This window comes from Lampetra fluviatilis, chromosome 65 (assembly GCF_964198595.1).
Source record: "Lampetra fluviatilis chromosome 65, kcLamFluv1.1, whole genome shotgun sequence".
Taxonomy (NCBI): Eukaryota; Metazoa; Chordata; class Hyperoartia; order Petromyzontiformes; family Petromyzontidae; genus Lampetra; species Lampetra fluviatilis.
Genome location: NC_136339.1, coordinates 6,851,799 through 6,875,507, shown reverse-complemented (window position 1 = coordinate 6,875,507; position 23,709 = coordinate 6,851,799). Strand labels below are relative to the sequence as shown.

The 23,709-nt window shown below is 57.0% G+C and overlaps 1 protein-coding gene across 3 annotated transcripts in view; it reads right to left on the bottom strand.

Annotated features, from left to right (window-relative positions):
• LOC144952085 (basal cell adhesion molecule-like) overlaps positions 1–23,709 on the bottom strand; it is a 48,193-nt gene that overhangs the window by 5,143 nt on the left and 19,341 nt on the right. The window contains exons 2-15 of one of the 3 annotated variants that reach the window (XM_078882490.1): positions 11,109–11,248; positions 10,663–10,882; positions 9,085–9,149; positions 8,565–8,661; positions 8,109–8,264; positions 5,938–6,062; positions 5,086–5,287; positions 4,665–4,780; positions 4,297–4,438; positions 3,093–3,214; positions 2,212–2,353; positions 2,035–2,064; positions 1,647–1,776; positions 444–532 (exon numbers count right to left, since the gene is read on the bottom strand). In XM_078882490.1, the coding sequence (XP_078738616.1) occupies positions 445–532; positions 1,647–1,776; positions 2,035–2,064; positions 2,212–2,353; positions 3,093–3,214; positions 4,297–4,438; positions 4,665–4,780; positions 5,086–5,287; positions 5,938–6,062; positions 8,109–8,264; positions 8,565–8,661; positions 9,085–9,149; positions 10,663–10,882; positions 11,109–11,248 (1,775 nt within the window). In that variant the 3' untranslated portion in view covers position 444. The remainder of the gene's footprint in view (positions 1–443; positions 533–1,646; positions 1,777–2,034; positions 2,065–2,211; positions 2,354–3,092; positions 3,215–4,296; positions 4,439–4,664; positions 4,781–5,085; positions 5,288–5,937; positions 6,063–8,108; positions 8,265–8,564; positions 8,662–9,084; positions 9,150–10,662; positions 10,883–11,108; positions 11,249–23,709) is intronic. The other 2 variants (XM_078882491.1, XM_078882492.1) reach the window with 2 other exon arrangements.

The window sequence follows — 23,709 nt, the reverse complement described above, 5'->3', positions numbered from 1 at the left end:
TGAGTGGGTGAGTCGTTCTATGAATGAGTGAGTGGGTGAGTCGCTCTATGAATAAGTGAGTGGGTGAGTCGCTCTGTGAATGAGTGAGTGGGTGAGTCGTTCTATTAATGAGTGAGTGGGTGAGTCGCTCTGTGAATGAGTGAGTGGGTGAGTCGTTCTATTAATGAGTGAGTGGGTGAGTCGCTCTATGAATGAGTGAGTGAGTGGGTGAGTCGCTCTATGAATAAGTGAGTGGGTGAGTCGCTCTGTGAATGAGTGAGTGGGTGAGTCGTTCTATGAATGAGTGAGTGGGTGAGTCGCTCTATGAATAAGTGAGTGGGTGAGTCGCTCTGTGAATGAGTGAGTGGGTGAGTCGTTCTATTAATGAGTGAGTGGGTGAGTCGCTCTATGAATGAGTGAGTGGGTGAGTCGCTCTATGAACGAGTGGCAGGGTTGATGCTCACCTCACACGTCCGGAGAGCGATCCTGCAGCGGCTTCTTCTCCTCCACCCCACCTGGCCGTGCTCGCTGCCCGCTGTTGGCCTTGCTGTCTCTGATCCACCGCAAAACAACAACAACAACAACAATCCAGAGTCAGAATGTATTTGTTGAGTGACATGCCAGTGTGCGTCACGATGCCCTCCTCCACCCAGCATGGACAAAGTTGCCCCGTGAATGCACACGCCCATCGCTAACGCTTCACCTCGCCGGTTGCACTGGACGTGAAAGTCCACGCGCATTTAACAACCACGTCGGCTCGTAACGCCGCATCACCGCCGCTGCACGGTAACCGCTCATCGCTCGCAGAGCGACGGAGAGAGGGAGCCACTCGGAGGCGCCAGGAAGAACCGCACACGTGGAGCGGGGGAGGCAGCAGCAGCGGCGGCCATGCGGTGGTGAGGAACTGTACATTAGGGCGTTATCTGACTATAAAATGGGTTGTTTATATATGCGAGAGGAAACTGGAACACCCGAAAAAAACACACGCGTGTGCGAGGGGGCAACGCTCTATCCCGTACAAACAGAACAGTTGTGCCGCACACTCTTAGCAGAGTCGGGGGACGGCTCCTCGACACCCACGGGAAGGGAGTTTTACAACATCTGTGCGGTGATCCACCAACCCCCGCTGCTGCCGCCGCCTCCACAGCGCTGGACTAGAGCAGCCATGTTGAGCAGCAGAGCCGCCGCCACCAGCACCAGCACGGCTGTCATCATCAGCCGTCATCATCAGCCGTCATCATCAGCCGTCATCATCAGCCGTCATCATCAGCCGTCATCATCAGCCGTCATCATCAGGTGATGGCTAGAATTGGGGCAAAGTCCTCCAGTCTTGGGCCTTAAATACGTGTTGGTGATGTCACCAACACACCCCCACAGGCAGGAGCAGGAAGTGATGCTTAGAGGTTCATTTACGCGCAGACATTATAGATTGTGTTAGATTGGCCTATGCATTAACATAGGGATCAACAACATAAGCATTATAACTCAACAATCAACACAGCATAACTACAACAACAACGTAGGGATGAGCACAGGTGATTTTACAGATGAGTGAGTGTATAGACGCATGAGCATGCAGATGTGTATAGAGGTGAGTGTCCAGGTGACTGTACAGGTGAGTGAGTGCACAGGTGTGGTTGGGAGGAGGTGTCCCACGCGCGTCTCACATGTTGCTGGAGCCCGACCTCTGCCGCCTGTACCAGTAGTAGGCTCCCAGCAACAGCAGGACCACCAGCACCACGGTCACCACCAAGGTCACCACCACGGGCAGCAGGTACGACGATGAGTTCTGCGGGGCTGTGCGGGGACACGCGGGAAGAGACGAGGGGACGTGTGAGCTGCCACGGGACGCGAGTCAGCGTCGTTGGCAACAGGCGGTGGGGGAATTCTTTCCGCAGTCTCTCTGCGCGACCGCCGAGCGTGGGTCCCGGGGGTTTCGCTCGCTCCCAGAGCGACTTCACACTCGAGGAGTTGCGTTCGTTCAGCTTTATGAGAGAGATCGCGACCCCACTTCACACACACACGGACGGACGGACATAAATAAAAACGCTTTACCTGCCGTTGCAGCGATGGGCGTCGGGTCAGCTGCAACGACAGGAGGAGGAGGAGGTGAGAGCGAGACATGAACACTGGGATCACGAGTCGCTCCGTTACATTGGCCAGTCGCCACCGCTTCTGTGGGGAGGCACGAGCATTACCCCCCCCCCCCCCACACTCTCACCCCCTCCGTACCCGTGGAGAAGAAAAAGCGATGCTCGCTCTCTCCGTGGGCGTTGGTGGCCACGCACGCGACCCCGCGGCTTGTCAGCTCCGAGGTCACGATGACCTCCACCGAGCTGCTCACGGAGCCGTTCGCGAACGCCTGCTCCTGGGGCTGCACGAGCAAAGACAAAGGTCCCCCGTGTAGATGAACGCACCCTGCTGGGGCAAGGGCTGCGAGTGAGTGAGCGCCTGTCAAGGTCACACGACCTCACGGTGATGCCAATACTCTGGTGTCAGGAGCCAGAGCCGGTCCACCGGACCTCCTGAATACTGCAGAGATCCAGGCGGTACCGGTCCAGCTCCCGACAGAGGAGTGTCAGCCTCTCCTCTGCAATGAGCGTTCGAACATTCCGCGTGGCCATCCGTAGTGGCTTTTTTTTGTTTCTGGAGGTGCCCCGAGGGTAAAGATTCAATCTCCTGGCTCCGCCAAATGGGGTTTGGCCAGGTGACATCATAGACGCCTGTCCCCCTGGGGCCTCCGGCACAAGCTTGTTAAGTACATTTTTCATTCGTGGTTTAGTGGTAATTAATTGAAGGTGGAGGGGTTACCAGCCCCTCACACCCGTCCAGAGCCCCCATTTGGCCGCTATGGTGGTCACAGACGCCATGAGGAGAAAGGCCAATCAGAATTGGCCCTCCCCCCCACAGCACTGTCCACGGCAGCGTTACCCATCCAGCACCACGAAGAGGTAGAGGGTTGTTTTTGCCCACACACACCCAAGCACACACATAGAACCACACACACACACACCCAAGCACACACACAGACACACGCGTGCACACACCCACACACACCCACCCAAGCACACACACAGACACACACAGACACACACGTGCACACACACACGCACCACGGTGAGGATGTTCCACGTGACGATTGGGGAGGGTGGCCCATGGGCCTGGCAGCTCAGCACCAGCTGCTGGTCCACGGAGCTCACCACCACCGTGTCCAGCGCCACGATGCTTGGCTTGTCTGCGTGCACACAGACAGACACACAGACACAGCTCCCCCGAGTGGCCTACAACAGGCTGCTGGGGCGAGGCCCGCCCAAAAGCGGCACCTATGAAGGCTGGCACGGCACACGAGGTGGGGTGGGTTGGCAGCTCCACGCCTGCCTGGCTGCCATTTGAGGCCGAGTAAACCTAAAAGAGGCCCCAGACCAGATATTCACTCTCTCTGATGTTAGCCGTGAGCGGGAACTGAACTTGGATTTTCTGGGTTCATAGAGCAGCACTAACAACGACACCCGCGCTCCCCGCAGCACACACACGCATGGTTACCTATACACATGTAATGTGAGGTTATATTCGGGTCGTTGACGGATTACAACTCGTCACGACGATTGGCTCTGCCGGTCCTGGTTCATAGCCAATGGGGGGGAAGCCTAGGGGCGTGGCCCTGACGTAATGGAAAGGTGACAGCTGGTTGTAGAGGATTGGTTCTGCTGGCTTTAGCCACAGCCAATGGGGAGACGAGTCAGGGGCGTGGTCCCGGGAGACTCTGGAATATTCCATAGAGGCTAACCAGGATTGGTGTAAACGTACCACGTGACCCAGGTATTAAATAGGGGTGGAGACGGACGACACGTGGTCAGAACGGGAACGAATGGAGGAAAGGGGCCACGTGTGAGCGGGGCTCCGGGTTGCCACGTGGCAGTGCGTCTCTCTCTATCTATCCCTCTCACGCTGCCCGTCAGCAGCGTGAAGGAAAGCTGTAATGCAAAGTTGAATAAAAGACCGGATTCCAGAAGTCGCCTCAACGACCTTTATTACACACACACACCCATACGTATACACCCGCTTCATGCATAACCGGTAACCACGTGAACAATATCAAAAACAAACGACCATCACCGCCGTCACCCAAATCAGAGACGGGCGGTGGTGATAGTGGTTGCGGTGGTTGTGGCGGCGGTGGTGGCAGCAGTGGTGGCGGCGGTGGTGGCGGCGGTGGTGGCGGCGGTGGGGCTCCCCACGTGGGGGCCAGCGGAAGCGGAGGCCAGGCCCGCGACGGCCCCCCTCGGGACGGGAACTCGAGTGGCCTCGGCCACTGACCTTCGATGGAGACTTTGATGGTGGCGAAGCGGGAGAGCGCCGGCACGCCGGGCATGGTGGCGTCGCACCGGTACAGGCCCGAGTGCGCCAGCTCCGCGTTGGCCAGGTGCAGCTCGTGGCCCTGGGAGAGCCGCTGGGAACCCTGCGCACCACGCACACAAAGGCCGCCCCCCACCCCGTGTTAGCCTTCGACCGCCGGTGCGTTGGCCCGACTCCGTCTCGACACCTCCCACCGGCCACTCGTTTGAGGCCGATTCGACCGAAGGGGAGGCCCAGGTGAAGCGTGCACGGCGAGGACGCGGCATCGCCGAGTCACCCGACCACGTGCCCGTCGACGACGTCGTCATGGCAACGGCGAGGTTGCCCACCTTCCACCAGGCGTATTCGATGGGAGCCGACCCCTTGGTGGAACAGGAGAGTGACGCGTCCTGACCGCGCAGCACGGTTAGGGGTCCCACGGGGCTCAGCCAAACGTCCTCCAGATCTGAGGGGGCACGGGGAGACGGGGGGGGGGGAGACACGGGGGGGGACACGAGGGCATGGGGAGACACAGGGACGCGTTGAGACCGAGTCCGTCACCTCCCTGTGCCCCCCGCGTCTCAAAGTGCACGAGCAGGTTTATCGTCCCCATGACGCCATGTCCCTCTGTGTCCTGTATCCCCGCATCTCCCCGCGCATCCCCCACGTGCCCCTTCGTCTTCTGCATTTCCCCACGTGTCTCCCTCGCGTCTCCCCTGCGTCTCCCCCACGTGCCCCCTCGTCTTCCCCACGTGTCCCCGCGCATCTCACAGTGCACGAGCAAGCTGATGGTCGCGTGGTGCCGCGGGAGGTCGGGGAAGTCGAGGTCGAAGCCGGAGCAGAGGTAGCGCCCCGAGTCCCCTTGTGACGCTGCCTCGAGCACCCAGCTGGGCTCCATGCCGGTCTGCAGCTCCTCCTTCAACACCTTTTCCTCGTCCTCCTCGTCCTCCTCGTCCTCCTCCTCCTCCTCTCCCTCAAGGGACAACATGGGCGACGACATCACATCACCAGTAGACACGTCGCCAGCCAAGTCACCAGCCCAGCGACACGGTCAACGTTTAGCAACATTAACATCATTCTCAACGTCACCCTTGCACAGCGAGTCGGTGGGTGGGTCAGTGAGTGATTGCGTGACTGTGTTTGTCGGTGGATGGGAGGGGTGTGCGAGCGGATGGGTGAGTGTGTGAGTGGGTAGGTGAGTGCGAGTGAGTGAGTGAGTGAGTGGGCAGGTGGGCGGATAGCTGGGTGGCTGGGTGAGTGGGTGAGTGGGTGAGTGAGTGGGTGGACGTGTGAGTGGACGGGTGAGTGTGTTTGTCGGTGGGTCTGTGAGTGTGTGGGTGGGTAGGTGAGTGGGTGGGTGAGTGAGTGTGTGGGTGGGTGGGTAAGTGAGTGGGTGGGTGAGTGAGTAAATGTGTGGGTGGGTGGCTGGGCGAGTGAGTGAGTGAGTGGGTAGGTGGGTGAGTGGGTGAGTGAGTGGGTGGGTGGGTAGGTGAGTGGGTGGGTAGGTGGGTGGGTGGATGAGTGAGTGTGTGGGTGGGTAGGTGAGTGGGTAGGTGAGTGTGTGGGTGGGTGGGTGGCTGGGCGAGTGAGTGGGTAGGTGGGTGGGTGGGCAAGTGGACGCACAACGGAGCGAGAGAAGGTGAACTCGGGAGCTGGGTTCCCGTCAGCCGCACAGTGAAGGGTGACCCGGTCTCCCACCACCACGGGGCCACGGGGACTCACGGACAGCGAGAGTCTCTCCGTTGGGTCTGACACGCGCACAAAGACAAAGATACCCCTTGTAGCCTACACAGACAGGTTGGGGCAAGTGCTGTTAGCGAGCACCTATGAAGGCCGGCACGGAACACAAGGGGGTGGGTGGCCAGCACCACGCCCGGCCGCCTTTGTCTCCCCAGTGGCGATGTTTACATACCGCACCAGGTACTTATTTGAGGCCGTGCAGACCTAGGGGAGGCCCAGCACAGGTTGAGAACGTTCGTCAACGATGTCGGCCGCGTGTGGGAATCGAATTCTGGTCGCCGAGTTCATAGCAGTGGGCTAACCGCTGCACCACCACTCCCACAAACACATGCCCCACGCCCACAGCTGGACAGATGGCAACCACAATCACAAGGGTTGCAGATGCGTAGCTACAAAAAGCACAAAAACGAGTTATTACACACAGGTGACTGTGTGACCAGGTGAGTGGATGGGTGAATGGCCATGAAGGTAAATGTATAGGTGAGTGAGATTGTAGGTTATTTTGCATAAAGGCGAGTGAGTGTGTAGGTTAGTGTACAGGTGAGTGAATGACTGTACAGGTGAGTTTACAGGCGAGTCTACAAGTGAGTGTACAGGTGAGTGAGTGTAAAGGTGAGTGAGTGTACAGGTGAGTGAGTGTGTGAGTGTGTGTGTGCATGCTTAATTCGTAGTGGGGCCTTACCATCAGCCCCACCAAAACTAAGCACCTGCCTGGGTATTTTGTACCATCGGGCACTCCACCCCCACGTATCCCAATCGATGATGGGGCAATAGTGGAGAGAGTGGAGAGTTTCTCATACCTGGGCAGTGTGCTTATGACCGGCTCCAGTTTAACAGCAGAGGTCTCACTCCGAATCAGTCGAGCGGCAATATCTTTTCATTGGTTGTGTAACGCTGTGTGGAAGCTACCTGGTCTGTCGCTCCACACGAAGCTTCAGGTCTTCTCAGCCACAGTCATTCCCTCCCTTCTCTATGCTTGTGAAACGTGGACCCACCTAATGGAGCATCTTCGCCGGTTGGAAACATTTAGGCTGACCTGCTTACGATCCATCCTGGGTTTAACCAGGCTGGATTGTGTGAGGAGCTCACAAATCCTTGAAAGATCTGGGCAAAGTCCCATCGGTGAGCTCCTCCGGCAGGCAAGGCTGTGGTGGCTGGGTCATGTAGCCCGCATGCCCAGCCACTGCATGCCTAAACAGCTTTTGTTCGGCCGGATCGAGGGGGCTAAACGGGCGCGGCACGGGCTAGAGAAGAGATGGAGTGATGTGGTACAGGAGGACGTGGAGCTGAGTGGACTTGCCGATGACTGGTACCAGCGGTGTCAAGATCGGCCTCTGTGGAGGAGGCTCGTGAAGGACGCTAATGGGCAGTTGGAGGCAGTCGCCCTCCAACAACAACGGAGGGCGGAGGAGCGACGCTCACAACAACGAGCGGAGCGCCGGGTGGCTAAAGCACAGCAAGTTGGTACAGTAGGGGGCACAGGTGGTGCATCAGCCAGTCATCTCGGTCATCTCAGTCAGTCGACCCGTAGCACCTGGGTCTGCCCCGTGACCTGCCAGCGGGCATTCGACACTTCACGTGGCCTCAAGGTGCACATGGCCTGGCACAAGCGTCGTGGTGACGTCACCGCCACTTAGTGGCGAATGGCGGTTGTTTGTGTGTACATGTGAGTGAGTGTGTAGGTGAGTGAGTGTGTAGGTGAGTGAGTGTGTGTACATGTGAGTGAGTGTGTAGGTGAGTGAGTGTACAGGTGAGTGAGTGTGTAGGTGAGTGAGTGTACAGGTGAGTGTACAGGTGAGTGAGTGTGTAGGTGAATGAGTGTACAGGTGAGTGAGTGTACAGGTGAGTGTACAGGTGAGTGAGTGTGTAGGTGAGTGAGTGTACAGGTGAGTGAGTGTGTAGGTGAGTGAGTGTACAGGTGAGTGAGTGTACAGGTGAGTGAGTGTACAGGTGAGTGAGTGTGTAGGTGAGTGTACAGGTGAGTGAGTGAGTGTGTAGGTGAGTGAGTGTGGTGAGTGTGGTGAGTGTGTAGGTGAGTGTACAGGTGAACGTACAGATGAGGCTGACGTTGACTCCGGACGAGGTCTGGTGGTGGGAGCGGCACTGGTACACGGAGTTTGCATCCTTGCGGCTCGGGCGGTAGTAGAGTTCAGAGGTCACGGTGTAGAGACCCAACGAATCCTTCTCCTCGTGCACCCTCATGTACAGCTCTGGGGACACGCAGCGACAGGGGTTAGAGGCACGTGGAGACACGGGGGGACACGGGGAGACGAGACACGCGGAGACACGGGGGGGACACGGGGACACTGGGGTCAGAAGCACGTGGAGACACATGCATACATGCGGAGATAGAGATGGGGAGACAGAGGGACAGAGAGACAGGGAGACAGAGAGACAGAGAGACAGGGAGACAGGGTGACAGGGGGACAGGGAGACAGGGAGACAGGGAGACAGGGGGACAGGGGGACAGGGAGACAGGGAGACAGGGAGACAGGGAGGAGTCATGGCACCTTCGTTTTTCTCCTGGTTCTCGGGGAGGAGCTCTCCGTCTTTGAGCCACTCGATGGAGGAGGCCGGGAACCCCAGACTCGCAATGCATGTGGCCACCTTCACAGCACACACGCACGCAGATGCACGCACACATATGCAGACGCACACCAACATGCACACGCGCACGCACGCACGCAGTCGTGCTCACACGCACACACACAGACGCACGCACACATGCAGATGCACACACGCAGATACACACGCAAACCCAGACGCACACGCACGCGCGTACCCCCATCTACCATTTACAGCCATGCACAGCCAACCCAGTGGTGGGAGGTCAAGTCTATCGAAAGAACAACCGCTGTTGATATTCCCCTTTACAAATATGGTACTCGATTTATCGACCTTCCTTAAATTCCCCCCTAAATTACTCACCAAGTGCCCCCCACTCTCCCCTCCCCACCACCTCCCCCCCCCCTTCCCCGCCCCCCTCTTCCGGCCCCCCCCTCCCCACCATCTCCCCCTCCCCCCACTCACCTTTCCAGGCTCGTGGAGGACTCCGATGGAGGCTGTCGAGGCCTTGATGGCGAGTTCCGGATTTTCTGAGACGCAAACGAAAGTAAAATGTCAAACAGAGCTGAGGAGTGGGAGTCAAAGTGGCAACGTCCCCCCCCCTCATCACGCCACGACTCGGGGAATCCAGCGGGAAATCTGGCAGGGCCAGGACGGCCCGAGGAAGCGGATGTCACAGATCTACCTCCGAGATCCGCTTCTCTTTTACGCGATAGGTGGCAGCACTGCCCCACGCACGCGCTGCTGATATGTCGGCGTCCCAGGTGTCTAGCGTCTCGTTCTAGATAAACAGGATCACAGCGTCTATCGTCTAGTCCGCAGTGTCCATCGTCTAGTCCGCAGTGTCCATCGTCTAGTCCGCAGTGTCCATCGTCTAGTCCGCAGTGTCCATCGTCTAGCCCGCAGTGTCCATCGTCTAGTCCGCAGAGTCCATTGTCTAGCCCGCAGTGTCCATCGTCTAGTCCGCAGTGTCCATCGTCGAGTCCGCAGTGTCCAGTGTCCATCGTCTAGTCCGCAGTGTCCATCGTCTAGCCCGCAGTGTCCATCGTCGAGTCCGCAGTGTCCATCGTCGAGTCCGCAGTGTCCATCGTCGAGTCCGCAGTGTCCATCGTCGAGTCCGCAGTGTCCATCGTCTAGTCCGCAGTGTCCATCGTCTAGCCCGCAGTGTCCATCGTCTAGCCCGCAGTGTCCATCGTCTAGCCCGCAGTGTCCATCGTCGAGTCCGCAGTGTCCATCGTCTAGCCCGCAGTGTCCATCGTCTAGCCCGCAGTGTCCGCAGTGTCCATCGTCTAGCCCGCAGTGTCCATCGTCTAGCCCGCAGTGTCCATCGTCTAGTCCGCAGTGTCCATCGTCGAGTCCGCAGTGTCCATCGTCGAGCCCGCAGTGTCCATCGTCGTGTCCGCAGTGTCCATCGTCTAGCCCGCAGTGTCCATCGTCTAGCCCGCAGTGTCCATCGTCTAGCCCGCAGTGTCCATCGTCGAGTCCGCAGTGTCCATCGTCGAGTCCGCAGTGTCCATCGTCGAGTCCGCAGTGTCCATCGTCGAGTCCGCAGTGTCCATTGTCGAGTCCGCAGTGTCCATCGTCTAGCCCGCCGTGTCTATCGTCGAGTCCGCAGTGTCCATCGTCGAGTCCGCAGTGTCCATCGTCTAGTCCGCAGTGTCCATCGTCTAGTCCACAGTGTCCATCGTCTAGTCCGCAGTGTCCATCGTCGAGTCCGCAGTGTCCATCGTCTAGTCCGCAGTGTCCATCGTCTAGTCCGCAGTGTCCATCGTCGAGTCCGCAGTGTCCATCGTCGAGTCCACAGTGTCCATCGTCGAGTCCGCAGTGTCCATCGTCGAGTCCGCAGTGTCCATCGTCTAGTCCGCAGTGTCCATCGTCTAGTCCACAGTGTCCATCGTCTAGTCCGCAGTGTCCATCGTCGAGTCCGCAGTGTCCATCGTCGAGTCCGCAGTGTCCCTCGTCTAGCCCGCAGCCCCCTTGCTCGCACGCCCCCCGGCGTGGCTCCCCGCTCTGCCCCCCCCCCCCCCCTGCGTCGTCGCTCACTGTAGACGCGGATCTTCGTGACCGCCTCGCTGGAGCCCAGCTGCTTCGCCGAGACTTGGCACACGAGGGCGCCCTCGTCCGAGGCGCGCACGCTCTGCAGCACCAGCGAGTTGTCGCGCCGCAGCGAGATGTGCTCGCTCTTCCCCGGCACCATGTCCACCACGTGCTCGTGCGGCTCCTCGCGGTACACCAGGCGCGTCCTCCTGCCGGAGTCGTCCGCCTACCGGGCGGGGGGAGGTGTGGGAGGGGGGGTGCCGACGCGGGGTTGGCGGTGAGGATTGGCGGGGAGGGTTCGACAATGGTGGTGCTGCCGGTGATGGTGGAGATGGTGCTGGCGGTGATGATGGTGATGATGATGATGGTGATGATGGTGATGCCGGTGATGGTGCTGCCGGTGATGGTGATGATGATGATGGTGCCGCCGGTGATGGTGCTGGCGGCCTCACCATGAACCACTGCACGACGATGGAAGGCCGAGTGGTGTCCGGCGGCACCGTGAGGGTGTAGGTGCATGGGACGACGGCGTCCATCCCCAGCTCCACGTCCACACTCTCCGGAGAGGACACCTGGAGATCCGCTCCAACGGCTGCTCGCACAGAGAGGCCTCAGTTGAGTGCCCTGGTGCGGTGTGTAAACGTCGCTACCGGGGAGACAAAGGCGGCCGGGCGGGCGTGGTGCTGGCCACCCACCCTCCTCGTGCGCCACGGTGCCGGCCTTCACAAGCGCTCACCAACAGCACTTGCCCCAACAGCGTGGAGGGCTATACGGGGGAACTTTGCCTCTGTGTGCAATGCGGCACAATGGGAGGGAACAAGGCGGAGCGTCTGCCAAGTTCGTCTCGGGTCACCGCGATTAGCACGGCTGGCTACGTACGGTGGGAAAGAAGTTCAACGTAGCACACACAGACACGAAGAGGTGGAGCGAGAGGGCTGCACTGCACGTGCCTGGGTCGAGGAGCTGCGATCGCCACCTGCCACTCATCTCGGCTCAACCCACACCACGTGGGGCCTCATCTCGGCTCGAGCCACACCACGTGGGGCCTCATCTCGGCTCAACCCACACCACGTGGGGCCTCATCTCGGCTCGAGCCACAGCACGTGGGACGTGGGGCCTCTGCCCGCGACCTCCCGCCCGCCTTCCACGCGGCCCGCGAGGACTCCCAGGTGCACCTCGCCTGACGACAACGCCGCGGTCACGTCGCCGCCACTTCGTGGCGTACGGCGGCTGCGGTGTGTGTGGATATGTTTGTAATGTGTGCCTGAGTGTGTGTCTGATGTGTGTGTGCGAGTGTGTCTGAGTGTGTGTCTGATGTGTGTGTGCACGAGTGTGTCTGAGTGTGTGTGTGTGTGCGGGGAGTAAATGTAGCAGTTAGCGCAAAGCCGCGCTACGAATCCGGCGATCCAAGTTTGATTCCTGCTCACGGCCAACACCAGTGACGATTATCTGAACCGGTCCTGGGCCTCCCCTAGGTCGACTCAGCCTCAAATTAGTACATGGTTGTGTGTATAAACATCGCCACAGGGGAGACAAAGGCGGTCGGGCGTGGTGCTGGCCACCCACGCCACCGTGTGCCATTCCGGCCTTCATAGGTGCTCGCTAGCAGCACTTGCCCCTACAGTCTGTTAAGGCTATACGGGGGATCTTTGTCTTTGTGTGTGTGTGCAGAGTCTATGCCCGAGTGTGTATGTGTACACGAGTGTGTGTGTGTGTCCACGAGTGTGTGACTGTGTGGCTCTATGACTGCATGAGGGAGGGGGTGAGTGAGAGATTGAGAGGCGATGGGAAAGGGGGAAACTGACGATTTCGAGCAGCCTGCTCAGCCTTTGGACGTGACGGCCGGTCCTGATAATTACATTAAAAATCATCATCATCATGTAGCGGCCCATGTCAGTTCCCTGGCTCCTGACTGGATAGAGAGGCTCTAGAGGGGCACGCAGTCGGTGGGGCGTGTGACTGAGACCCACAGCGAATACCCAAAGCTGTCATTGTGCCCCTGTGACGTCTCCGATGACTAATCTCACTCACTCAGTGGCCCGTCTCTCCAAGGAGAGAGACACACACCGACGCGCAAAGACAAGCACACAACCTCCCAAACACACACACACGTAACACTCGGTGTAGGACGACCCCGTTACATAGACTTAGGATTCCATTTTTCGAGAGCTTAAATACCTTGGTGAAAAAAAGTTATTTCCTCCGGTAAAGCTATGAAGTTACTCTCAAGAAACAGGATGAAAAAAAACTGTGAAGGAGCGTAGTGGCCAGGACATCCCGAGTCACACCCCCAACGTGAACAGGGAATGGCTCCGACTCCCGGCGACGCAGATTCACTGAGGCCAAACCCATCCCACGAATGGGTCCTTGATGATTGTGAGCAGAGGAGGTCAGGGGCCCCGAAAGCACGACGAATAACTCAGAACCCCGGTCTATTGATGGTATCACAGGCAATAGCCAGGTCAATAAATCAGAAATGTAATACCTGGTTAAATCCATCACGGCTGTAGCAGACGGACAGATAAAATAGCGTCTGTGCAGGACCGCCCCAGCCTATGAAACCACAATGGGGCTCCCACAAGCCTCATCCGGGCACAGTGCCTTGTCCCGCGCTAAATTGAGGAGGGAGATCTTCGGAAGTTGTTGCCATCGGTGCGGTCTCCCCCCTCCAGGAAGAAGAGGAAGCCACCAGGTCATCGTCGCAATCCTGCGGAACTCGTCCCGTGGACCAGGCAGCTGTGGTCACGTGCACACAATCACCAACCTCCCTTTCAGCAGCTCACTGGGGAGAGGTCGTCTTTACCTGATCTCAGGCTCTGGGTCGTTCTGCGTACTTCAACAGATGGCACATCAGCCAGCCACTCACAGGGTGTGGATACTACCTCCATTACTTGAGGCTGGGCAGCCCGAACAGGATTAGCCATATCTTGCCCCATGATCTCATTGGAGCTGAGGGGGGTTTCCCTCTGAACAAGACTTTACACAAATGTTCGGCAAATCTGCAGACCCTTTTATTGAGAGTTGGAAATCAGATCATTTGTGCCCTTAAGCACAGCAATAGGTGCGGTGCGCAAGTTACTCTTTTGATGGAGTTAAAGAGCGCTTTGTGACGCAGCCTGCTGAAGCGGTTTCGCCCATGCTTGCAGCACCGCACGGCAAGGCGAACCTTCCGAGCGGAGGCTGCGGCAAGCCTCCTCATCCTCGGACGTGGGATGTTGGAGACGGTGGGAATGCGTCCGTTTGATTTCTCTCAGCCGACTCGAACACCTCCTCGCATCGGGCAGGTTTTCTGGGCATGTCTCTGGACTGTGTATCCTGCGGAGCCAAAGCAGCTGCGTGGGCCACAGCTCCGAACCTCAGCAATCTCCCCCTTGGCATTCGGAGGGAGGAGGAGAAGGGGGTGGGGGACGGGGGGAGAGATGCCAACCCGAGCTGCAAGCAACAGCTGACCGAGACCAGGCTATTGTGGGTTGGAATGTAGTCCGATGTGTGTGCCCACCACGACAGTGGTTCAATGGCTGGGTCGTCTTACAAATAACTAGACAGCATTTCTTTGTAGACGGATCAACTCGACAGTTGATTCTGGTGTCAACAAACTCATTCGTTGTGCCACCACTGCACAGTGCAGCAGATGTTCTTGCTTGCGGCTGGCATGCAGCAAAGATGCCGAGTGGATAGGCCGATTCCGGGACAGCGTGTTGGTCATTACAAAGCCATGGGCTGCACAGAGCTCTAGCAGCCCCATCCTGTTATTCTTGAGCTAATCTGGCCAATGCATCTATGTTGGAATTCTTTCACACCGTACGTAGCCAACCGTACTAATCGGAGGCGCAATGGCCTTGCGATGACTTCCACGTGACGTGATCACGTCTCACTTGGACGTTCTTCTTCGTATGGCCGATGTTGATGGAGAGCAACAACTACGATTTAAAATTGAGGCGATTGAGCCAAATAACTCTGTCAGCAGTAGAAGAATCTATTGCTGTAATGCCTCCGATTTGGACATTAAAGTCAGCCAATAAGGAGCCTCTATCCCAAGGGGCCACTTTAGCCAGCATCTGTGACAGGAGGTCAGAGAAGGCATCTGACTCATCCGGCCTTGCCTGCATCCCTCCGCTGATGTCCGTCTGCAGTGGAGGCATAAGCAGCCACCACCATTCCTCACCTCGTGTTCATGAGGAGGCGAGCCCACAGGAGCCTCGCAGCTTCTCACAGCTCGTCGCTACGCTCCCACAACCTCCTCCATTATTTTATTAAGAAGAGGAGCCACGCCCTGTTGCATTACTTTATCCTGCTCCTAGTTCATCAATTGTAGTGAAAAGAGCCGAAACTCGTCCACTGGACTGAATGTATTTCATAAAATCCCAGGCGGTACCTGTCCAGCTCCTCACAGGAGGAATGGCAGCCACCACTTATTGAGACGTCTGGTTATTCATTGTCCTTTGGTTATTCATTTAAGTAATGATATTCACAGCCCGTAGCACTGCACCGAATTCCCCGTTTGCCCCCGTGGTGGATGCGAGCAAGCCGTGAGGGAAATCGGTGGCAAGCGTCACACGCAACAGCACAGACAGAGATCTCCCCGTGCAGCCTGCACGCGCTGCTGGGGCCTGTGCGCTGTTAGCGAGCCCCCGTTCAGCTCGGCACAGCCAACGAGGGGGGTGGGTGGCCAACACGATGAACTCGCGTTACCGAGTTCGTGGTATAGTGCGCCAACCACTGCACCACCGCTCCCCACGGACGCACGCCCATTCCCGTCTTTGTTTGCAATTGAATTGTGAACCGCGGGGATCAGACGCAAAACACGAATTAATTAGCATTTAATATCAAGGCCGCTTTTATCACAAAGTACATCTGATATTTCAATATTTGGGTCATGTGAGCGAGAGGTGGGAGAGTGCGTGTGTGGGAGTGCGGAGGGAGAGCAAGCGAGCCTGTGGGAGAGTGGGAGTGAGAGCGTGAGGACGTCTGCAGGAATGCAGTTCTCACAAACAACCTCTGGTGGGTTCAAGTGCTGTTAGCGAGCACCTATGAAGATCGGTGCACAGGACACGCACACACTCGAGAGAGAGAGAGAGACCGCGTTTGTGTATAGGTGTGCAGGCCACACAGAGGGTCTCTCTGTGTGGAGCTGAGTGTGCAGGTGTGTTTGTGTGCGTGTCAGTGCGAGTGGGACGCGGTGGCGCAGCAGTTAGGCCGCTGCGCTACGAACCCGGTGACCCATTCCCACTCACCATCGATGGCGAATATTTTAACCGGTCCTGGGCTTCCCCTAGGTCGACTCTGCCTCAAATGACTATCGGTTGCGATGTGTAAACATCATCAGCGCTGGGGAGACAAAGGCGGCCGGGCGTGGTGCTGTCCACCTTCCCTCTCGTGTGCCACAGTGCCGGCCTTCATTAGGTGCTCGCAAACAGCACTTGCCCCAACAGTCTGTGACAGGCTATACGGGGGATCTTTGTCTCTGCAAGGGGAGATAAGTGAGCGAGTGGTGTGTGTGGTGTCTGTGTCCAGGCCCTCTGCAAAGGGTAGATGCCCGAATTCCTCGCATTGCTCGCGCGCGAGTTGAATCACCGCTATTGTGTCACGCCTGAGCCGGCTATTATTTAGCCCCCAGTGCTTATTTCATTATTTACTTGCTAAGCCGGCAGAGTGGCGTGTGTGTGCGTGCGTGTGCGTGTGTATGTGTGTGTGTATGCGTGCGCGTGTGTGTGTGTGTATGTGCGCATGTGTGTGTATGTGCGCGTGTGTGCGTGCGTGTGCGTGCGTGTGCGTGTGTATGTGTGTGTGTGTGCGTGCGCGTGTGTGTGTATGTGCGCGTGTGTGCGTGCGTGCGCGTGTGTGTGTGCGTGCGTGCGCGTGTGTATGTGTGTGTGTGCACGTGTGTGTGTATGTTCGCGTGTGTGCGTGCGTGTGCGTGTGTGTGTGCGTCTGTACAGAAACACAGAACAAAGCTCCCCCCAGGAAGCCTGAACCGACTTGTGGGGCAAGTTCTGCAACCGAGCAGCACCTACTGAAGGTCGGCGCGGCACACGAGGGGATGGGTGGCCAGCACCACGCCCGGCCGCCTTTGTCTCCCCAGTGGCGATGTTTACACACCGCACCAGGTACGCATTTGAGGCCGAGTTGACTTATGGGAAGCCCAGGACCGGTTCAGATAATCGTCACGAATCGAACTCGGGTTGCCGGGTTCGCAAGCACAGCTCCCTACCCACTGCGCCACCGCTCCTACACACACCACCACACATACACCACCACACATACACCCCACATACACCACACATACATCACACATGTATCACACGTGTACGTGACGGCGACAGCCGCCCGAGGTGCACGTGGGGAGGCGTGCGATCGGGAGGCTCATCTGGCAGGAGGTCACGGGACAGGCGCTATGGGTTAACGGAGATGAATAGCAGCTGGGGATCACAGATGTCTCCCCACATATTACACAGACACACACACACAGACACACACACAGACACACACACACATACATTACACACAGACACACACACACACAGACACACAGACACACAGACTCCCCCCCCCCCCGCCTTACACACACGCCGTCTCATCCTTACGGTCTACAACCACCACACCGTAGGTCACAACACACTCACCACCCACTCACCACACTGCAGGTCACAACACACTCACCACCCACTCACCACACCGCAGGTCACACACTCACCACCTACTCACCACCCACTCACCACCCACTCACCACACAAGGGGTCACAACACACTCACCCACACACCCTTTCAACTCACCAACACACACCCCCACACACACGAACGCACACACACAAAGACACACACGCACACATACACAATGACAAAGATCCCCCGTGTAGCCTTTCACAGACTGATGGCTCAGGTGCTGTTAACGAGCGCGAGGGGGGGTGGAGCCAGATTCGCCATGGCCAGTCGCCCTTCTCTGTCGCTTGCCTCCCAGTGCTCACATTCACACACAAGGCCAGGAACGAAGTTAAGGAATGGCCAGGGTCGGTTCACACATTACTCGCCACTATTCATCATAGAGGTTGTTGGGTTTGATCGCGTAAATATTACGGATAATATTGGTCGCGAAAGCCGACGTGTTAGACCGACTCGCCACTGTTGTTAGCCACGGCCACCGCTTCCACGCACACGCAAACCCAAACCGAGAGATTTTCCCACCAACAAAATATATTTAAAATACAGTATACATCTCATTTAGAATTGAAGTCATCGGTGAAAACTGCTGATTTGGCTCGATGCCAACGTCGAGTGCTGCTGCTGCTGCCATGCCGAGGGAGAGAGAGAGGGGGCTTCAGCAGCGAGACTTCGTGTCGCGTCGCCGTTCCTCCTCCAACTCCCTTGAGGCAGCGCAGACCACAGAGGGGTCACTCTGTGGTCCATTATGTGGGTTGCATGGCCACAATTACACCACTGTTGCCGTGTCTTTAATGGATGTCGATGGCTCTATGGGTCTCTGTGTACCTCGATGGGTCCCAATGCAATTCTACGAGTCTCTATGGGTCTATGTATCTCCATGAGTCTCTGTATTTCTCCGTGGGTCTCTGTGCATCTCCACGAGTCTCTGGGTTTGCGATATCGCCCATAATTTGGGGTTACATGCTCACAGTCGCACCACTGTGGTCGCCTTTAATGTCCCATTCATGAAGGAGCGGCGGTGCATCATCGGCCTGCTGATGCGATACATTTGTATCATGTCCATGATTGTTTGCCCCACATAATGGCCTATTGTAGTCGGAATTAATGGAGTACACTCACACATCCCACACAAAGACAAAGGTCCCCCGTACAGCCTTTAGGATCCCACATGTAGCGTGAGACTGTTGGGGGCAAGTGCTGTTCCCGGAGCAGCTATGAAGCCCTAAACGGCACACGAGGGGGTGTGTGGTCAGTCCCACCACGCCTGGCCGCCTTTGTCTCCCCAGTGCTAGCGATGTTTACTACACATCGCGCTAGGTACTCATTTGAGGCTGAGTCTACCAAAGGGGAGGCCCAGGACCGGTTCAGATAATCGTCACTGGTGTTGGCCTGAGCGGGAATCGAACACACACGTACACACACACACCACAGACATACACCACATACACCACACCCACACACACCACATACACCACACACACACACACCACACCCACATACACCACATACACCACATACACACACCCACACACACCACATACACCACATACACCACACCCACACACACCACATACACCACACACATACACCACACACACACACACCACATACACCACATACACCACATACACCACACACCACATACACCACACCCACACACACCACATACACCACACACATACACCACACCCACACACACCACATACACCACACACATACACCACACCCACACACACCACATACACCACACACACACACACCACACCCACATACACCACACCCACACACACCACATACACCACACACATACACCACACACACACACACCACACCCACATACACCACATACCAATTGGGCTGCTCTATTTTGAGAGTTAACGGCATCTGCTGTGGGTACACAAATCTTTACTGGCCGCCTTTGTCTTTAAAACTGCCCCCCACGCACCCCCACCCCCTGTCCATCTCGCATTCCTGGGGCTCGGGTAGCCGGCCTGGGCGTGATGATGATTCTGGGTTTCGCACTGGAAGCCGTCGCCGGCCTGGGCGTGCTGATGAGCCCGAGAGCTGCGGAGAAGCCCCGAGACTCACGCCGCTCGCCCACAGCAAACCTGGGGGGCCTCGAAAGAAAACGCATGTAACCGGCGACGTTTCGGGCAATAGGCCTTCTTCATAGTGCGTGAACTACATGTGCTTGTGTACTATGAGAAAATATAGATGTACTGTAATCCTAATCGGCGACGTTTCGGGCAACTACCCTTCACCATAGCACGCATAGTTTGTATCCTATGGCAAAGGACCATTTCCCGAAACGTCGCCTATTATGCATCTATTATTAAAGCCGCAGTGGTGTTAATGAGAGTGCGTTGAGTTTGTGTGTGCACCGTGCGTGTGGACCACTGTCCACGCAGCAGCAGCAGTTCACTCGCAAGCTCAGCAGCATTAGTTTATACATTACAGGTTTTAACCGTACTAAAACCCCACGCGTTAATACCCATTAACACCCAAAGACAAAGATCCTCCGTGTAGCCTTAACAGACTGTAGGGGCAAGTGCTGTTAGCGAGTAGCACCTATGAAGGCCGGCGCGGCACACGAGGGGGTAAGTGGCCAGCACCACGCCCGACCGCCTTTGTCTCTCGAGTGGCGATGTTTACACACCGCATCAGGTACCCATTTGAGGTCGAGTCGACCTAGGGGAGACCCGGGCCATGGCGCAGTGCGCCAACCACTACACTACCGCCACTTACACACACACACGCACGCGTGTGTGTGTGTAAGTGGCTGTAATCTTTGTATTCAAAGTCTTTACCCATAAAAGGGCAGCCTCTGTAAGCAGCTCCATCTCCCAAAATCTCTCGCCCCGGAATTCGTAAAATGTCTCAGAACCACCACGAGAGCGCGACTCCCTTCGTGTTGTGCGAACCGTGAAATCACCACCACCGTGAAATCACCACCACTACCACCACGGTGCAATTACCACCACCATGGTGCAATCACCACAACCACACCATCGTACAATCACTACCACCACCATCGTGCAATCACCACCATCGTGCAATCACCACCACCACAACCGTCGTACAATCACCACCACCACCACCGTGGTGTAATCACCACCATCACCACCACCGTGGTGCAATCACGCATCCACACCAAGACAAAGGCCACCCAGCGCAGCCTACAGGAGGATGTTCAGGGGGCAAGGGCTGTTAACGAGCACCTATTCAGGCCGATGTGGCCTGAAGCACGCCTGGACGCCTTTGTCTTCCCCGGTGCTGACGTGTTGCACGCTGCACCAGGTACTCATGTAAGGCGAACATCGTCACCGAGCTCGAGTCTCAGCGCGCTAACCACTGCACCACCGCTCCAACACGAGACAAAGATCCCCCCTATATCTGTCACAGACTTCTGGGGCAAGCGCTGTGAGCGAATGTGTTAAACGTCGCCGCTACCTCTTGGCGATGTTTACACATCGCCGCAGGTGCGCATTTGAGGCAGAGTCGACCTGGGGGAGACTCCGTCGTACCGGTTCTGATAATCGTCATTGGCGTTGGCCGTGAACGGGAATCGAACTCGGGTTGCCGGGTTAGGAGCGCAACGTAGCGCCGACCGCACCGCCCACACACGGCGAGGCGCGGGCTTACACACACTTCGTCATCATCAGCAGCAGCAGCAGCCACACTCATTCTCAACACATCAGCTCCCGCCACGGCAGCTTAATATATATTTGTAAATCATCATCAGTCACCACATGTAGCACCAGCAGGGTTAATACTCTATGTAGAGCTGTCCAAATCGTCATCGTCAGGAGCACAGCAATACACTCGTGTGTCTGTGTGTGTGTCTGTGTGTCTGTGTGTGTGTCTGTGTGTGTGTGTCTGTGTGTGTGTCTGGTACAGGAGGACGTGGAGCTGAGTGGACTTGCCGTTGACTGGTACCAGCGGTGTCAAGATCGGCCTCTGTGGAGGAGGCTCGTGAAGGACGCTACTGGGCAGTTGGAGGCAGTCGCCCTCCAACAACAACGGAGGGCAGGGGCGACGCTCACAACAACGAGCGGAGCGCCGGGTGGCTAAAGCACAGCAAGTTGGTACAGTAGGGGGCACAGGTGGTGCATCAGCCAGTCATCTCGATCATCATCTCAGTCAGTCGACCAGTGGCACCTGGGTCTGCCACGTGACCTGCCAGCGGGCATTCGACACTTCACGTGGCCTCAAGGTGCACATGGCCTGGCACAAGCGTCGTGGTGACTTCACTGCCACGTAGTGGCGAATGGCGGTTGTTGTTGTGTGTCTGTGTGTGTGTATCAGTGTGTGTGTGTATATGTGTGAATGGGTGCATCTGTGTGCGTCTCTTTGTGAATCTGTGTCGGTCAGTGTAGTCGTGTACTCGTGTAGTCGTGTAGTCGTCGTGTGCGTGTGGGGAGTGGTGACGTAGTGGCTAAGCGGAGTGCGCTATGGAACCTGGCGACCCGATTTCGATTCACGCTCACGGCCAACATCGACCAACGTCTGGACCGGTCCTGGCTCTCCCCTAGGTCAACTCGGCCTTAAACCATTACCGAGCTCGGTGTAGACATCATCCACTGGGGAGACAAAGGCGGCGTGCCGGGCGTGGTGCTGGACGCCACTCCACGCTCACGTGCCCAGTGGCGGCCTTCAATGGCGCGGCGACTCGCTAACACCACTTGCCCCAAGAGTCCACTGAAGGCTGTACGGGGGATCTTTGCCTTTGTCGTTGTGTGCGCACAACCTTCCATAACTCCACATTTGGCTCCGTGCTTGAGACGTTTATTGAGATTTTCCACGAATTCATCCAAGAGGAGTTGGCGCGGGGGGAGGGGGGGGGTCATCGCGAAGCCCCTCGGGAACGAGCGGCAAGCACGAGGAGTCCCCACGCCACCATCCATCTCCACGCTCCTCCTACTCCTCTCGTCTACGGAGTGGCACCTTGGCCTACTGTTCCACCCGCTGGCCGCACCTCCAGAAAGAGGTCGGAGTAGCCACTCGCTCTGCCCCACCACACGCAGTGCTGCCAGACAGCCTCGACCGCGGTGCCCCTCAGAATCGTGATTCAGACTGGAGGAATCCGATGATCTATGAAGCTCTTCTTTCACAGATGTTTAGATGGGGCACGGGGTCATGGCTGAGTGTTGTTTGTCGTCGTAGCGTTCGGCACGTGCCCCTGCTGGACATGCTGTGAAGAAGAGCTTCATGGCTCATCGGATTCTGTCGACGCTGAGGAACTTGCTCCATCGATTGTCTCTCATCTGTCGACCTTTGTCGGTGCTGCTGTTGCTGTGTAGGTCGTGGTGCACAGACAACAACAACAACAACCACAACAACAACCACAACAACAACCACGGCGCCTCTACGCGTTCGTCAGTTCAACACTGGGCCTGGGGCTCCAAAACGAAACCCTGTAATAAGCGACGTTTCAGGCAATGGCCCTTTCTCCACATTTGTAGCGTGCTGTGGAGAAGGGGGCACTTCCACAAATGCCGCTCATTATAGCGACGTCGTTCGCTGTCCGCAACAACGGTGGCATTACCAATAGATGCGTTGAGTTCTTTCGATCGAATCTTTACAGTTCGCTCCCATCGACCGCACAAAGGCCCTGGCGATTAAATATGAACGCGCATCCGACGCGAAGAGTGAACGCGCCCGCATCCCACGTTAATGGGAACTCGGGCGTTTGAAGTGCGGTGCTGATTGCCTCTCTCCGGCACGGATCCCACTCCGCTCGGAGACTCCGAGAGAACACCACAAGACAAAGTTCCCCCGCCAGCGTAGCCTGCGCATTCTATTGGGGCAAGTGCTGTCAGCGAGTCGCGGCTCCGTATGAACACGAGGGCTGTGGATGTGGTCATAACCAGGGCCGGCCGCCTTCGTCTCCCCAGTGCCGCCGATGCTTCATACACACCGCGCCGGATATCCAATGCCGAGTGGATATTACAAATGACACGCGGGTATCGCGTCACATTTCTAGAAACATCCACGAGTACAGAATCAACAACATCGCGATAGCCGACTGCTGATGAGAACCCGAGTGGAGAAACCGGCTCAGATATCTTCTCGTGTTCAAATGCAGCTCAAATTACGCGCTCCCAAAAGGCCGTGCGGCTGATGGGATGCGTCACAAATATACAGGAAAGTTATAACACGAAGGCTTTCGCGACCAATATCATCTATAATAGTGTTTTTGGGTAGGAGTGCGTAAATGTATAAATGTGTCGTTAAACCCGCCACCACCCTGCACAGAAAACGAGTCGGGTGTGCCAGCACACACACAGCGGCGAGTGACGACTTGGCCACGTTCTGTTCACGTGACAGACCTCACGAGTTGGCCGTGGCGGGTGGTGGCGGGTTTAACGACACAACGTTTATACATTTACGCGA